This window comes from Nelumbo nucifera, chromosome 6 (assembly GCF_055504915.1).
Source record: "Nelumbo nucifera cultivar China Antique chromosome 6, China Antique-T2T, whole genome shotgun sequence".
NCBI lineage: Eukaryota > Viridiplantae > Streptophyta > Magnoliopsida > Proteales > Nelumbonaceae > Nelumbo > Nelumbo nucifera.
The window spans coordinates 30,023,443-30,041,862 of NC_142654.1; the positions used below are offsets into that span (position 1 = coordinate 30,023,443).

Genomic DNA, 18,420 nt, shown 5'->3' on the forward strand with positions numbered 1-18,420 from the left:
TTGATTTTCTATTCATTTAAACTAGGTTTTACTTTTTAAGCAAAAATTTGTGATGCCGATTAAAACCAAACGATCTTTCTGGAATCTCTAAAAAAGGACAAGTTTGTGTTTTTATGAATGGCTTCAATGAACAAACCAACAACCTCCTGAATTTCCACGTCCCATTCTCATCCCCCTCCTCCTACAATGGTAGTTGGGTTTCTTCTCCCAAGAAGGGTAGATGAAAGAATAAGGGGACCCATATCACCCCCCTAAACTACAACCAGCTCTCCATACTTTTAAATTACATTGTCCTCTCTTCCCTTACCCCAAACAAAGAAGCTGCTCTCTCTCTCTCTCTCTCTCTCTCTCTCTCTCTTTCTCTTTCTCTCTCTCTATTAGACTCAGATACAAATAAACATGGCAGCAAAGAACGACCAACCCACAAAGAAGTTAGTGAACAGAGGAGCATGGACGGCCGAAGAGGATGGAAAGCTGGCTCAGTACATTGAAATCCATGGTGCAAAGAAGTGGAAATCAGTTGCAGTCAAAGCAGGTACTGTCTTGGTTCTTGAACTCAAATTCTAACTCATGAATTGTTATAGATGTCGTTGTTTTCATCTTAATCTCGAGATGGAGCTTGATGGGTTGCCATGTTTTAATTTTCCAGGTCTGAACAGGTGTGGCAAGAGTTGTAGGTTGAGATGGTTGAATTATCTCAGACCCAACATCAAGCGAGGAAATATCTCAGACCAAGAAGAGGATTTGATACTTAGACTGCATAAACTCCTCGGGAACAGGTGACTGGTTAATTATCATTTATTACTCAAACAAACACTAACCAGTGACTCCTAGTATATCGCTTTTCTTAGCTAGAAACAGTACTTAATTCACTTCACGATCACTTGGCCTCTGCATTTTTAATTTTCATTAATTCTTTCTTTCGTGCTCTTCTTCTAGGTGGTCCTTGATTGCTGGAAGACTACCTGGACGAACGGATAACGAGATCAAGAACTACTGGAATTCTCATTTGAGCAAGAAAATAAACCAGCAGAAACCGAAACCATGTGAAAGCTCAGCGGAGAAGCACGAACCCGAACCCCAGAAAACCTGGGAAAATACAGAAGTGAGTGAAGAAAGTAAGAAGGAAGGTGGAGAGTCGGAGACTGGTTTTAATGTGGACGACTTCTTCGACTTCTCAAGCGAAGAGTCTTTCGGTTTGGAGTGGATGAACACATTTCTTGAGCTTGACGAGGGCTTATACTTCTCGTGAACCCAAATAGTGTTTTTGGCTCATGAACTGTGTGGATTTGATTTATATCCAACTTGTAAAAACTTAGTGTGAGTGAATGAATTGGTTCACTTTCTATTTTGGTTTGGAACTAAAAATTCCATTTCTGGTGCTAATAGAGTAATGACTTCATAGTTATTGATACCCCTTCTGCAATCTGCTAATAATTTCTCAACTTCTAGAGCATATCTACAGTTCACTATAATGGACGGCGACCATTACAGACTTTTTCTTTTCTTTTCTTCTATTGATTGATTTCTCTGTCATTCTCAGTTTTCTGACCAGTGTCATAATTCATAATTCAAAGGAGTAAGGTGGACTAATGGATGGTTAGGATCATTTAGATGGTTTACCGAGTACTGTAGCAAAATCTCATTTTACCGGAACACGCCAAGGAGAAAATGCATTCTGTTAAGAATGTGATACGTTCAGAAACTAGTATGCTTGATTATTATTTTTAGTGTTTCAAGAAGCTAAGAATCATGTGAACAACCTGAGCACAGCATCAACCCCAACATCAAGAATATCTCTTGTAATTGTATGTTAAATGGGGTTTAATTTCTTTAAACAGTCTCTATCTGGTTAGCTCACATGTACTTTGTATTTGGTCTCAACACATGGTCCCAACAGCCATCGCAGCATGCAGGGCTGCAATGGTTGTTGGGATCCTATATGAGAACCAGATAGAGACTGTTTAAAGAAAATAAACCCCATTTCTATCAAGAAAAACATGCCATGAGATATTGTTAATATGTGGTTGGATGCTAAGTGAGCAAAAACTCTGCTACTACAGTATAGAATATTTAGGGTTTGATTGGTTTAGAGTCGGAATTGAAATTATAATTGGAATGGTCTATTCCCATAGTTTATTTGGTTACGACAAGAATAAGAATGGAAATTGGAATCAACAGAAATATGATTTCATTCCCAGAAAAGGAGGCTCAAATGGGGGAATGCCAGTCCACTAAAAATAAGAATGGAATTCTATCTCCTCCCAACCAAACAATTGAAATCAGAATAGCCCATTCAGATTCAAATTTCAGACCTCTACTCCCGCAAACCAAGGGCTTTACATTTTATGTGCTGAGATTTGGTCAGGATACCGGTCTTTCATCTAATACACCCAACACGATACAAGATATATCTATATCTATACTATCCATAAAAGAGTGAATGCCCCTTCTTTCTGGAATTTTCAACATTTTCTACCCCTTGTTTAAGCATGAAATGGGCATAAATATCATTTATTCTCACTTCAGAAACTATCAACTTATAACTATTCAAAAACTATATATGAATTATAAATAGTTTTTTCTTGAAGATAAAACTGCCATATGTAAATGCACATACACATTTACTAGTATTTTCAAAATCATGAATCATCATTAACACGAGTTGACATATATGCCTCATCATCTCCCATACTGTTGTTGGGAGATGTTCTCAATACAATAGAAAGTGGGGATGTGGTGCAAGGCATTGCGAGGCGCAGATGTCAACTCCATAAAACACATGCATCCAACATTTTTCTGGCCACAACCAAGACCCCTTAATTTCATCAAATTCAATTATGAGAAAATAAAAGTTTGATGATCGGGAAGACGCATCTGACCATCAGAGGGATGGGTCCCATTTTTTCTATGATCGTTGATTGTCGTTGTTAGTGATCGTAGACCGTAGTTGTCTAAACTCTAACTGGTTCAATAGAGATGTCTTTATTTTGATCAGTTGATACGATGGTCTTGACTCTTGACTAAGTAAATGCACCCAATATCAGACATCTGGAATATTGTGTCGTTTCAAATGGGTCCCATGAGGCGACAAAATCACATGGCAGTCATACCTAGATATATTATTTCTCCTTTCTCCTTTCTCTGTTTTCTGTCCAATATTAATTTATTTCACCAAAACCAAATCACAATTATATTCACAACCGGTCAAATTGGCATAAAATGTTAGAAACTTCGAAATAAATTCCGAGGTAGCGAATCAATATGGCTACCAAACGGATGAATAAAATAAGCGCGGACGATGTTTGTTCTTATAAATAAATTTCAATACAGATTAGGGGTGTTCACCGATCGATTTGTGGGTTTTTTTTAATCGATCCGGTATTATTAGTTTTTAAAAAATCGGTAATCGAAACCGGACAGGCCGATCAATTAATCGGTTGACCGATTCAGTTGATCATCAGTTTAGTTTGTCGATTTTTAATTTTTATAATATATATTAAAAATATAATAAAAATTATAAATATATATATATATATATAAAGGATTATATTTTAAATAATAAATAATAAATAATATATTATAAATATTATTTATATATAATACATATTTATCAATTTATAATATATAAAAATATAAAAAATATATAAAATATATAAAAATATATGTATACTGGTCGGTTTGGTTAATCACTGATTTTCTATATTGATTAACTGAAATCGGACTGATATCTTCAGTTTTTTAAAATCACTGAGTCGATTAACCGATTTTTCGATTTGGTTATGATTGATTTGACTTTTCGTTTTTTTTTTTTTTATTTTGATTTCTAATCTAATCCTTTTATCGGATTGTTGGGTTTTTTGAATTAGATTGAATCGAAAAATATTATCACCCTCTATTTGACATATTATATATATATATATATCCGTTGGATCATTGGATGGGATCGATATGGAATTTACATTATTAAATTTGATGGGGCGTTAATCGCCCCGATTGAACTGCCACGTAAGTGCTTATGTGGACACTGTCCTCCCTAGACGAGTTGGCAGCATAGCCAACGTGAATTGTTGTGGAGCTTAACAACAGTGTACATCGTGGACTTAGGACGAAGAGAGACATATAGCGAACACTAGTCGAAATTCAATCTCCCTCACCTTTTGCCATGGTTTTTAAAAACGAACCGGTGACCAAACCGGTCAGGGGTCCGGTTACTGGTTTGAACAGTCTGACTATTTGACCCGAATGGTCGGTCTGTTTTGATAAAAAAATAAAAAAAAATAAAAAATGATCAAAATCGTTCGAATGGTTTGAATGATTAATCGGCCAGTTCAGCGGTTTGCTGACCAAAATCAATAGTTTTGGGGGAAAGAACAGTTTTGGAGGAAAACGGAACTGGTTAGATGACCGATTCTTGGTTTTTCCAGTCCGATCCGACCATCCAACCAATCCGATTTTGAAAACAGTGCCTTTTGCTTTGCCTTTCGCATAAGGGATATGAAACCAACCTTGGAACCTTGGTCGAGGATGACCTCGAGACATGGCACATGTCCTATAAGGGGAGGAGCACAATGATACTCGCCCACAAATATTTAAGGGCATGCCACCTGATGTAGGATCATCTGGCTAGCCCAATAACAGGCCTACACGTGTCTGTCATTGCATTGCAGGGCAAAGTCAATCAGAGCATAGGCAGAGTCAAGCTCGACGCATCTCTTGGGGCCAATCAGGGCGCGCTTAGGGATGAACTCAGCAGGTCTCGCGGGACCACTCGTTGCGTCACCTGGCGGCCTTGGATGGCCGCGCTTTGGCCGCCTGAGACCTGCCATGACTCGGCGGCCTCAAGTGTACCACCACGAAGGTAAGGGATCCAGAACTCAAGACTCCCAAATTCACCCTGAGGTTTCTTGCTCGCTCCTGTGGCTTCGTATAAGTTCCCTTGTACCTCAGCCTCGGCCACTCCACATACACATACTAACTTGATCATCGGAGTCCTTATCTCGGGTTCACACCCGAGGTCTCTGACACTGTTCCCCTTGCAAGATCTGATCCCTTGTCTTCGGCCGCCTCGGACACCTCGGGCCTTGGATATCTCGCACTTCGGACACCTCAGCTGATCACCTCGGCTTGGGAGAAAATTTACCTTATTGACCCCTCGGCCAATCCAAGCATCAACACCACCCAAGGTACATTTTGCTAGACCTGTTTATGAGTCGGGTTGCATTGGGCTTTGTATATGTATTAATAAAATACAATTAGGCCTGAGCTCGAGCCTGGACCGACCATCGGACCTAAGTCTTGAGTCCGAGCCCGACCCTCATATAAAGTCCGAAGCTTGGGCTTGAGCCTGAGCCCGACCAGAAATTTGAAAACATAAATTATTTTCTTTATTTATTCAATAAAAAAGTGTTTTATTTATATTAAAAACCTTTAAAACTCAAAAATAATAAACATCTCACTATTACTTAGAAAAAATGAGAAGAACAAAGAAAAATATTATATATATTTTATTAAATAAAATATATTTTATTAAATAAAATATATTTTTATTATTTAATATATAGTATCAAGTCGGGCTTGGGCTGGGCTTTTTTGATAAAGCCTGAGCCCTACCCGAAAAAAAGTCAGGTCCGGTGTTTTTTAGTCTTGAGCCTGAGCCCGCGGGCCTAAAATTATGACTTAATAATAGGTCGGGCTGGGCCAACTTGTCAGACTACCCGGCCCATGAACAGGTCTACGTTCTACTTCCACTCTCTGAAATTCTAGCTCTCTTGCTTTCTATCTCTCTATTAGATAAGCAAAAGATAAGGCTTACCCAAAATCTGGATCGTGATAGAGTTTGAACTGTATTAAAATTAGTTTTCCGAGATTACCCTATTTTACCTTCATCTTAAATAATGAGAGTTTCATTCGAACTCTTCCTCTTTATTGTATTTAAACCTTAGCAATAAAATTCACGAGTGTGTGTTGTTTTTCTCACTACATTGATTTTGTTTTACTCTCTTAAGTTTTTTAGTTCTGTTCGGCTACAACCAGCTCATCCTAACTAGCTCGACTTAGCTGACTTCTTCACTAAGTTGAGCGTCAGAGTGCTCTTCCCAGGTAACCACCGTGGGGCATTTGACCTTTTTGTGCTTGTAGGGCATTCTAACTCAACTGGTCTACCTTAGTTTGGATAGTATATCAAACTGACATCGTCTGTGGAAATTAACACAAAAGTCCTTCAGTTCCCTTTTCTCTCCATCTCGATGATAATGCCTCCAAAGAATGTCTCAGACCACTTACACACTCATTCTTCTTCCAGGGGCTCACACTTCATGCATGTCTCATCACCCCGAGAGCTTCAAAATCAGCCAATGATGCAGGAGCAGTTTAACTCCCTCCGCCAACAAGAAGGGTTAAGGGTGGACCAAAATGGATATAGGTGGAAATAGTAAAAATTGATTCTAAAGTACTCTTGGCTAAGACTTGGATGGTGATGAACTGTTGATGATTATTATACATTGGAGAGATATTAAGAGATGGGGGACAGAGCAAGTTACACTACACTTGAGGTCCACTGTCCCTATTACGGATACCCTAGAGTTGTTTGATCCCGTGCCTCTACATTTGCAGCGATATCAAGTGACTATCTGTAGGGGTGCAAAATGGAATGTACCATTATCCGATTCAAATTTGAATCCAATCCTATTTTGTAAGATTTAGATATACCTTAACTGAATTTTTAAATTGGATTAGATTGAAAACTATGGCCCGTTTATATAAAATTTACACTATCGAATCATCGGATGGGATATAAAATTTACATTATTAAATTGAATTTGAATATATCCTGTTTCTGCCTTGGACGAACCGAGGGTAATAAGGTAAATTTGCTTCTGAGTCGAGGGTTGATTGATACGGTTTATAAATCAGGTTTGGTACGGTTTATCTTCTCTCTAAACCCATCCTCTAATTCTTCCACGTTAAGACTTAATAACATGTAATTTTTGAACCTGCCTCGATCATGTAGGATTGGGGAACGAACCCAAACACAATCGGAATGAAGCATCAAAACCCTAACCTGATTAAACCTAACACAAAAATCATCCCATATGATCGGGTCAAAACTGGATTCACCATTTAACCCAATCCATTGACATCCCTAATGCCAATGCTATCAGATAAGATCGTTCGGAAATCCTAAGGCTGCATTTGTTGTCTAGACCGCTAAACCATACCGAAACTAACTGGAATTGGTGGCTTAGTCTGGTTTACTAAATTTTATAAAATAGACCAAATGACAAATCATATTAAACTGAATTATTAATAATACTTATTAATGTATATAATATGTAACTGTTTATTTTTGAAAAAGCGTGAATGCAATTTATATAGTAGTAATAGGTGGCATTTGTTATATGTCAAGTTGATATCTAAATTATATTTGTTATTTGAGCTTTCTAATTGGGTTAAGCCCAAATATGGAAGTAGAGACGATCACACCCTCCATGGATCGATGTGGCCCCCCCACCTTAAATTATATTGGATGAAATGAGGTTAATGGCTCAGTTTTCTTATAGGTTTTTGATGTGTATCCGCTGCACCACTCTAGATATAATGTAGCAGTAATTAAAGAAATTAATGGCTCAGTTTTATATAGGCTTTTCAGAAAAAAAAAATGTAGTAGTAATTAAAGAAGATGAACTGCTGCACCATCTTTTTCCTGCACATGTTGCACAAGCAATCAATTTGTGGTGTATATGGCTAACCCCTGTGTAAAAGTACTAATCTTTATACATGTACCCAGGAATAACAATCACTAACTCATATCTAAGGCCTTTCATGTATACTTTTACCTATCAGGCAAGTAATTACAGAATTCTGATTAGGTTCCATGCCTGTAATAAATCATGGCCCCACTGTAAAAGTTGTGGGCCCTATGCATTTAAATTCTGATGTGAAACTTTATCATTGGTTCCACAACCCACTGAACAGTTAAAGCATTCAGCTAAACCTTGACACATGTTTTAAAACTTATCCATGATTTATTAACGTATTTCTGTCATTTCACTTATCCATTAACGTACCGGATGCAACACATAGGGACTATTAGACACAATTTCAAAGTGTAAGGTACTGTATGGACATGTTTTAAAACTTGACACAACCCCTAAAATACAAGGTACTAATCATAAATTTTCTCTAAAAGATATGTTTTGAAGTTCGGAGACTGACTTGACACAACCCCTAAAATACAGGATACTGATCATGAATTTTCTCTAAAAATTTTGGGTAGTGTTGGGTTGATAAATCTGGGTTTTGGTATCTGTTTGGATCCAGGCCAGGGTCCATGTCTAGGATTAGTGTTGGGTTGGCCTTCAACTTGACCCAACCCATCAAATTTATACCCAAGAGGTCAATCTTTTTAAAGAAAACAATGATAGATTTTATTAGAGAAAATTAAGGGCAAAAGAAAAGGAGTTTTATTATGACTTCTTATATTTTTAATATAAAAATAGACAACCATACTAACAGGAGGTCCGTGTGAACTTTGTGGCGAGAAGATCCTTCACTTCCCCTCATTCTAATACAAATATAGAAGATAATTACATCAAAAAAAGGAGCTTAACATCACTATTTGTTACAAGTTACAGCTGCTACCAAACTTATCAAGTTGTTAGAACATGCAACTTTACATAAGCAATCTAGGAGTGAGGGTAAAACTGTTCCATTGGAAGGGCCGAACCAATACCTGACATTACACAAAAGAAGTTTTCCATGACTTTGTTGTGGAATCGAACTATGTTAATCTACAATAAGAGGGAATCAAAATCAGGGGTTATGATGGCACGCTTGTAGAGCTCTCCTATGACGCAACAGTGTCGGTCTTCGGTATTGATGGCTACGACATCCTGGGCAAAAATACAGTCTGATCCAGAGGAAACCTGCACAAATGACCAGAAATTAGGTAACTCTAGAGAAATGCGTTTCTAATTTCCTCGTAATGATTGTGGGTCACATTATGAAAAAATTTGGTGGGTGTCAAACATGAAAAAATTTATTTTACTTGTGGATCTGATGATGATGTTAGTAGGCAGATCATTACTAAGGTCAGATGATGAAATAGATGGGTTAAATGATAGTAATGCGATGCCTTTAATAGCTCCTAAATAATTCTAGCATTTATTTTCCAATTTCTTATTTTCTCTATAGTATTTTGTGAGGCAAAGGGAGTCTTTCTGTTTCTGTCACTCGCTATTGCTTTGAGGCCTGCAGTAATTGGTTCTTTTCTGCCTCATGGCCAGTTCATATCACAAATCCAACCTGTCCGTTGGTGAATAACAACCTGGAGTAAGAAACTTTCACTCTCAAACAGCCCCATGTGGCACTGTTCATTGAATTTGTTTCAGTCCAGTATTTTTTGATTGGTTGTTTTCAGCCAGTTTTTAATGAATATTACTAAATAAACAATGAAAAACATGACTTTTCCAAGTGGCATAAGGCTATTGAGCTGGAAATTTTTGACGTGTGAAGTGTTTGACATGCAACCATATGGATCCATTTCAGCTGCCACTTCAGCAGCCGCATGTACTAATCATGCAGGTACAAAATTTCAAAATTGTTTTGCTTGAAAAATAGACAGCCTTGTCTTTGTGTGTGTCTGTGTTCAACATTACAACAGAAATATAAGTTCCATATTTTCTTACAAATCAGCAAAAGTCTTATGAAGATATTAGAAAATAATTTCCAAAATTTTCAAATAAGTAAGTTTTTGGGTGAACACACAAGTACCACTAGCAAAGGAGCATGCAAGTGCAACTTCAAAGCAGAGAATAAGGCCTATGGTAGAAAGGAAATGAAGAATTAGATATGTATAACTGGCCCAAAATAAATGGAACAAAGTTGGGTGAAGATGAAAAATAAAAAAGATGCAACAAAAGATAAAGAGGGCCACTACCGTTGGTCCCAGCTATCTGGGGTCTTGGGAATGGTGGACTAGATATCGGCTATGTTACCCAGATATGACAAGGACACAGCTGGACAAGGTTTTGGATATGAAATTTACACTAAAAATTTAAATATCTGACACAATATATTAGCCTTGTACAGGTATCGGAGGATCATGGATATAGGCCTAATCTCCTGCATTAAAGATGCAACTAAGAATGAACAGCAAAATTTTATACGGAACAAGGGGGGAAACATAAAGAAGGAAATAGTAAAGGTCTAGAGATGAGATTTATTTTATGCACTCACATCATAAAGGGTTTCTCCAAGCTTTAGCTTGACAGCGCCACTCTTGTACACCAGCATTTTGCCCATGAAACCAGGAGGCAACTCTTCTAAACTGCAGCCCTGATCTGCAGCACCCACACTCTTCAATGGTTTTGAGCTGCGAGCCATATCTTTCCCCTTTGCACTAGCTGACCGCTTAACTAATGGCAGAGAATCAGGTAGCTGAATGAAGAACATTTTCTGTTCTTCACCTTCCTCCTGCAATTTACAACCAATATAGTTTTACAAGCAATCCACCATTATAACAATATATAGGATTTGCCAGCATTTATTGTGTTTTCACTATCTAAAATTGTATTAATCAAATTATTTACCATCAGTCCAAGCTCTACAGCTGGTTTTATAGTGCTCTCTTCATATGGCAAGTCTGATGAATCCTTCCCAAATTCCTCCTCATCAAGAAGTTCTACAGAAGACAGGACAAGCTATAAGAGGAAATAAAAGGAGAAATAATGCAGCCAGCTAAATGAGGAAAGAGCAATAGAAATAATTTAGCTACATCAGCACTGTGCTTCACATGTTAGTGTAGCAGGAGTAAAACCCCCAGATACAAGGTTGGATGCACATGGCACCTGTTGTAAGAGCATACACAGTCAAACTACCACAGACCCAGTTTAAACCATTCTGAATCAGAACCAAATTAACCTGGTCCAATGACCGATCTGGATCACCCAACAGTAAGTCAGAGCAGAACACAAATAATAATAGATGCTCCTAGATGGAGAGGAGACAATCTCCCCCAACAGACATTTGGGAACAGCTGCTCTCTCCTTTTTCCCCAGTTTCTTTTATATAAAAGACAAAGCCGCAAGGACCTACATTGGTCCGATCTCTCTCCAGAGGGTATATAGTGCAGCTGAGCCCCTCCAGGTGGTCTGGCCACTCCCAAGTTATAGCTTGTGAGTAGGGAACTGATATAATTATACTATATGGCAGGGTGGTCAAGATAAATTTTCATCCTGTACTTAATTAGTGTGGTTGTTTGCCATTAAATAGATGCTGCAATAATAGTGTCAACCATTCGGGGATGCCCCTAACAGCATACCTGGATTTCCTGAGTATGGCCTCCTCAGGGGAAGGGTAACAGGGTAGTAAGTATAGTAATTCTGCAGTGACATCAGGAAAGATCATTTACTAGTAAGTATAGTAACTCTGAGCATACCAGGATAGTAAGTATAGTAATTCAGAGAGAGAGAGAGAGAGAGAGAGAGAGAGGGAGAGGGGTATTAGGTTTACATACCCAGGGTTCAACATACTCTTTCTTCTTCTTCTGGTCTGACTCGTTAGTATTATCTGCAGAATCCCAGGCAAGGTTGTATGCATTAGAACCACCAAGCTTGGCTGTTGAAATCATCAATAGGAAAAGACAATTCTCTTACCATCAGGAATATGAACTTGAGGTTCCACTCTACTGGTGCTGCTGCTACCAGTCCCTCCCCTAGGAACACCAAATGTTCTTATTGCAGGTGATGCACCTCCATAACCAAATGCTACTTGAACCGCTGCAGCAAGTTCAGATGTCAGAAGTGAACTGGTACAAACGATGTATTGAATCACCAAGAAACTTGTTATCTGCTATCCATAGATAGATGTTTTGTTCTGTAGGTCAGACCAAACTCAGGCTTTAACCTTGTGTTTTTCAAATTCCAGCAAATTCTGCAAGGTAATTATTAGAAGTTTTAGAACTGAAATAAGTGGTGCATATAGAATAAAGGACCTTATAGTGACTTTCCAACAGATAATTAACCTTGCAAACAAAAGATCAATTAGGTGTCTGCTTACCTGGTTTGGGTACTTCGACTGACCTACTGGATGGTCCATTAACTATAAAACTTATTCTCCCATGTTTACTATTGTAGAGGAGAGGGCAAAAGAAATCAAGCAACCTGGGTTGATGCCTAAAGTGTTACAACAAAACCTTGTCAAATAGAGGAATCAACAGATAGACCTGTTCATGGGCCGGGTAGCCTGAAGGGCTAGCCCGGCCCGCCTGTTCTTGGTCAAGTTTGGACAAGATCTTAGGCCTGTGGGATCAGGCTTGGGCACAAAACACTAAGCCCAACTTTTTTTGGGGGATGGGCTCAGGCTTTCTCAAAAAGGCCTGGCCTGAGCCCAACCTGATAATATTTTGTTCCTCTTCTCTTTTCTTAATCCACAGTGATATCTTTCAGTATTTTTGGGTTTTGAGGTAAACCAGTTTTGTTGTTGAGTAAAAAAAAAAATCTTCCTGCCCGATATATTGGTTGGGCTTTGGGCTCGGGCCCAGGATTCAGACTTTATATGAGGGCTGGGCTTGGGCTCATGCTCGGGCCTGAACATGTTCTGTTATATAGAGGCAAAGCCTGGCCTGTGAACAAATACTAACTGCAAAATCAAATAACCTATTGTGAAGACCTTGCCTGCACTTACTATTGTCAGCATTTTTCAATTGCCTTATGCATAAAACAGGTAGCTGACTTTAAAATCTAAAGTAGCATTGAATTTCATGAATATCATCATCATCATTATTAACAAAGATCAAAGAAGTGTAAGACAATGGACTTATAAATCCAGTTGATTCAATATGGACCTGGACCAAGTCAGTCTGGTTCAACCCAGTTTACAAGATAATATACTAGGCCAGAATTTAACAAGTGGTTGACAACTGGCCAGTTGGGCTGATATCACTTCTAAAGAATGTTATAGAATTTAAAGAACTAAAAATATTATAAATAGGAGCCCCATACCCACATGGGGCCCCAATACACTTAACAGATCCACGCCTGAGTCTCCTTTCTCTCTTCCCCTCTCCCAACTCTCTCTCTCTCTCTCTCCTCCACCAATTTGATCTCTCCACCACCTTCCTCCCTGGACCTTCAGAGTTCAACCATCACTGCCTCACTGGAGTCCACATTCTTACAAGAGGAATTCATTCAAAAGTAAACATAAAAGAAAGTGGAAAACACCCAAAACCTCAAAGCTGATGAGCTAAGGGAGATGAATATACAACAGAGAAGCTTTACACACAGACACAGAGAGAGTGGGTGAGGGGAAAGAAATCAAAAAATATATGGAGGATGGATCTCCGGAAAAACATATTTTTTTTTGACGGACATTAGAAGGCAAGAAACATAAAGGGGACTCCAGTGAGCCAGAAGGGGACATCCAACCAACCTATTCTATTAGAAATGCTGAGAATGTTTCCTAGAATTACATAGGCAGCCAAGTTAGAAGTTCTAGGAGAGAGGTAAAAAGCAATGGACACAAAATGGTTAGTGAGATCCCTAATGTCTTCCAAAAACATGCAAGCAGTAATTGGACAGGGAGCCTTCTTATTCATACTTAAGGGCCTCTATGTCAGACTTGGCACCACTTTCAGCCAGCAGGCATTCAAATCTATTTGCAATTGCATGCAATATGCCAAACTTGATTGCCTTCATTACTCACCAAAGAATCATCTTTGAGGGAGCCACTGCTGCTACCACAAAATTGCTGTCCAGGTGGTGGAAAATCCAACCATAACTGGTCTAATTGCCAAAATGGAGGATAGCAAAGTGTAGCAATTTAAACCGTTCATTTATCAAAAAAAAAGTTGCAATTTAAATTGTGAAATTTGGAGGGGTGGGGTCAGTAAGGCTGTTGTTAGAGATCCTGGTCACTTTAAAAGTTTGGACTCTATTGTGATGGGCTCATCTCCTATTCTATAAGCCTCCTCCAACTTCTGCAACATGGTTAGGATTACAGAAAGCAGAGTCTACTTCTGAAAGACTAGAGCATCACAAACTTCCAGATCTCCCAATTAACAGCATGCAAGCCTCCAACTCCTGCTGCTCCTCTTTACTTCAATCCCTCCATGGGTTCCAGTTGAGAACCTTGTAAGCAACAAAGTTCAGAGAACACTCAGTAGACAGGGGAAAGGAGGAATCCAACCAAACTACTTGGACTGTTGGGCAGTGGAAGATCATCTGAAAACTGGTTTCAGCAGCCTGGGCCCCACATATCTCAGGCAGGGTTTACAGTTGCCATCTTTCTCTTTTGTAAATTAATATCAATGGTGATTGCTTCAGAACAATAAAATTCCTAACTTTTTAGGGAATATCCAAACTCCACACTTCCCATGCTTGGAATGATCAAAAGATATCCCAAATATATGACGGGGGTCATATTTGGAGGGGATGCTGTTATGTCATGGAGATTGGACAGACATATTAATAGTCTTTTACTTAGTAGATAACAGAAGAGAGAACTATTCTATTGGACCATCATGTTGTGAAGATGATCAATCAAGTATCTGTGATACTTGAATAACACAGATAAATGACAGTAGAGCTTATGTCTTGCTCTCAATGAACAAAAATGATATTCACTAAAAGCATGCTTATTGCCATAAGAAATGGAGGGGTTTTTTGGGACAGCTAACTATAGATTACTAAAAATAATAGGCAGAGGTATACAAACCAAGCCAAGGCTGTGGCAGGAGGTTCTACTAGAAAAGAAGGAAAGAAAGAAGAAAGAAGATATCCCCCAACCTAACATAACAATCCAGCTCCTCCAGCCCCAAGTAGTACAACAAATAAAGAGATACAGCCTGTTATAAAAGGCAAACTCAAAGCTGAAGTAAGTCACTTCTTGAAATCCTGAAATGGTTGCATTTCAATATGTTCTTATCAACCATAAATGGCTCCATTAGATGGTGAATTTGTTGTATGGATGGATTAAACCTTACTCCAATGGCCTGATGTCACCCATTGAAATGCATTATGAGGTGAGTTTTTCTCCTCCTTGGGACATGTATTGCGAACCAGGCATAACCCAACCTAGTTCAAAAGAAAATCAAATAATCTAATTATATGCCAGCACTAATTATATTAGCTTCTGTTAATTTAATTCCATTTTCCTAGGACTTAATTTAATTCATTCAGACATCCATCAGGTGAACATCTTGATGTGAAGCCTTACTTCAGATAGAACAGGCTCATTATCTATGAAATAGCAATTCATTAATAAATTATATAGCAATATGCTTTGATCATTTTAGAGCAAGTATTCTCTGGCTTCTGCAACTGTTTTGCACAATTCACTAAATTTATGATGACAAAGGAGGCAAAACTAACAACACAATAGAGGGCACAAAGGTCAACCAGTAAACTTTTTTTTTACCTATATAGATCCTTACTGATTGAAAGGAACAATAAAATACCTAATTCACCACAGTCTACTACCTTAAACACCAAACCAGAAAAGCACTGAATTTTTAACAATCTTAGGCCATTTTGAATGTTGCACAAAACCCAGAAACACAGATTTGAATGGTACAGTAAAGTGAAGCTAAAAAACAAAGATATGAGAAGCAAGAGATGAGAAAAAAAAAGCAGAGCAACACATATTTAGGTTTTTCGGCCTTTGGCCCAAGTCAATGGGCAATGGAGAATACAAAGTTATCTGCCTCCACACATAGAGAACCCTAAACCCCCAATACAACCCGAAGCACTCACTCACTCCCTTCTTATTCAAGTGCCAATGAGATACATATTTGAGCAAACCCTAAGCAACATAACATATTCGAGTGTATAGCTCTCAGGGGTCTGACCCCTGTTATGTATCTGTATACCTCCTTTTGTACATCTTTCTCTTTTTAATGAAATCAGTTAATTTTTCTCAAAAAAAAAACATAACATATTCGAGTCAGCCCCATAAGCAGAAAATAGGTTGGGTTGGGTCCGAACCTTCTGCATCCACCACAACCCTCAATAAATTTTCTCTTTGGTTGTGGTGTAAATGTACTTTTACACTGTTGGAGTTATACACTGATAGGTTTAAAAGTTATGCTCGATGTAAATGGAAACCAGGATTATTGATGTAAAACTCAATTTGAGTGGATTTTTACATCGATTTTTGGTGTTTAATTACGCTACAAAACCGGATCAGAGTGTAATATAACACTGGTTTGGTATTTTCACCGCAAACAAGTGCAGCCTTTAGGTTTTTCTCCACAAATGTCGGGTCAGAGAGCAGGCCACAAACAAAAATCAAGGTTTTTAAAACCGAAACACACAACGAACCGGTCAGGGGTCCGGTTCCTGGGTCAAATGGTCCGACCGTTCGAATCGAACAGATGGCCCATTCTGACAAAAAAATAAAAAGATGGCCAAAACCGTTGGACGGTTCAAACGGTTTGACCGCCTAGGTCAGTGGTTTGCTGATTAAATCAACAGTTTTTGGCGAAATAACAATTCTGGGGTAAAACGGAACCTGACCGGCTCCCAGTTTTTCCGGTCCGATCCGGTTTTCAAAACCATGCAAAAAATCAAGGCACAACTCAACATTCAAATTCAGGGTTATGACTGGTTTTGGCCCTTTTGGGCGACAAAGTCTTAGGGGCCGTTTGGTAACGGCAGAAGTTGCTGAACTGAATGATTTATTGTTTTGTCTTTTAGTAAATAGAATAATTAAATAATAAAATACTAAAGGGTATAGTAACCTACCCCGACATCCTTAAAATATCATTCTTCAACCACTTCATTTGTTATCAAACGGCCCCTTAGTAAGTTCAATCATACAAGGTTGGCATAGTCGGTATCAACAATTTGGTTGGCATACCCAATAACAGTGCTAAGAACTTTCCCTCAACTTTCACTTTTTTTTTCTCTTATTTTCTATCAAACCAAACATAGTCTTAAGTTCCCCTGGGGATTTTTTTTTGTGGTGGTGGGGGGCGGATGGCTCCCTTCTGCCACCCCCTGGCTCCGCCCCTGCACCAACCTGAGACGGAGCAAAGCAAAGGAACAAGAAAACAAGAAAGATAAACTACGTATGGAAATTTCAGGATATCTATTAAATTGAGCCAAACAAGAAAGAGGGGCTGCGGAATCAGTAGAGAAAGCACTTACGTTTCTTTTCAACTTTAGGTCCTCGTCTTGCCGAAGCTTCCTTTTCAGTTCAGAACAATAAATTCAATACAAACCATTAAATTCCAGAAAGATTGAAGCCTAACTCGTCATTTAAATCCGTAAAAGGGAAAGAGAACAAACAAAAATAGAAGTAAGAAGAAAGTACGTTGACACGGCGAAGCAACTCCCTGGACTGGGCAGCTTCCGCGTCCTCCACAACTTCACTGCAAATGTCAGAAAGAGTAAAACCCAAGATCTTTCAACGATATGAACAAATTCAAGAAACGGGTACCTAAGGAAACAGCTTCAGAAGTAATACAAGTTGAAGATTACGTTTTGGTTTCAATGGGTTTGTGCGTTCTGCGAGGAGGGGCTTTGGGTGCATATCTGACCTGCCAAAGATAAAGGAAAAATCACGAAATTAAATTCATAGGCTTTGAAGATAAGCTCCGCCATTTCCACACTATAAATTGGGGTGAAAAAATTAGAATGAAAAATTGAGAAGTGTGGTGAGAAAAAGATTAAACAAAGACCTTCCTAGTAGAACGAGCTTGGGTTCCAGATGGTTCTTGCTCCATTTCCGCTTTGTAATATTTGTCTGGACTGGATTTTCAGGAAAACTTTAGAAATGCATGAGAGAGAGAGAGAGAGGGAAAGAGAGAAGAGAAGGGTAGTTAATGAAGTTGGGAAAAGGGAGGAACCCAAGGCCAGGGGTTTTATACGAAACCGCGGTTTGTCCAAATGAAAAAGGCCTGAGAAAACTCCGCTGTCCCAAAGCTAAAAGTCCACGTCAGGTCAGTCCTGATTTTGTTTGGCACCAGGAATTTATGTGCTGCTGAGTTTTTACGAGATCGGATCAGTAGATCATAAAAACGTGTGTACAATAACATCTATAGCCGCACATCGGGAACATCTCTTATCCTATCATAATCATTCACCGGAGATATTTTCAATATGCGGCATTAGTGTTATCTACACACGGATGTGATGAGCGTATTGTGGTAAATGGATCCACGTTCAGTTTATCAGTGTCACGTTAGAAAAAATGATGCTCCTTATATGTTGTGAAATTGTTTTTCCACAAAAAGTGGTACTCCAGGCCATGCCTTCAAAATTGAGAAAGCATGGTTTGGAGTAATGTTGAATTTGACATTTCTTGGAGCTGTAATTTATTGTTGCCAAGAGACATGAGGTAATAGTGATAAGGACATGACATGGCACTAGATAATAGGTATAAGTGCTAAAAACGTTTCTTGGAGCATTTGTATCAAAC

The 18,420-nt window shown here is 38.6% G+C and overlaps 2 protein-coding genes across 2 annotated transcripts; one reads left to right on the forward strand and one right to left on the reverse strand.

The window, feature by feature from the left end:
- The first annotated feature begins 289 nt into the window (after positions 1–289).
- Positions 290–1,414, forward strand: LOC104598467 (transcription factor MYB114-like). Its single transcript, XM_010260541.3, has 3 exons — positions 290–535; positions 650–779; positions 940–1,414. The coding sequence occupies exons 1-3, from the start codon at positions 400–402 to the stop codon at positions 1,250–1,252; spliced, it is 579 nt and encodes a 192-aa protein (XP_010258843.1). The 5' UTR covers positions 290–399; the 3' UTR covers positions 1,253–1,414.
- Positions 1,415–8,567: 7,153 nt separating this feature from the next.
- LOC104598466 (uncharacterized) lies at positions 8,568–17,842 on the reverse strand. Its single transcript, XM_010260540.3, has 10 exons — positions 17,681–17,842; positions 17,481–17,539; positions 17,314–17,371; positions 17,148–17,187; positions 11,658–11,780; positions 11,519–11,571; positions 11,324–11,384; positions 10,593–10,684; positions 10,240–10,476; positions 8,568–8,927 (listed from the first exon to the last, which is right to left on the reverse strand). The coding sequence occupies exons 1-10, from the start codon at positions 17,723–17,725 to the stop codon at positions 8,793–8,795; spliced, it is 903 nt and encodes a 300-aa protein (XP_010258842.1). The 5' UTR covers positions 17,726–17,842; the 3' UTR covers positions 8,568–8,792.
- Positions 17,843–18,420: the final 578 nt, after the last annotated feature.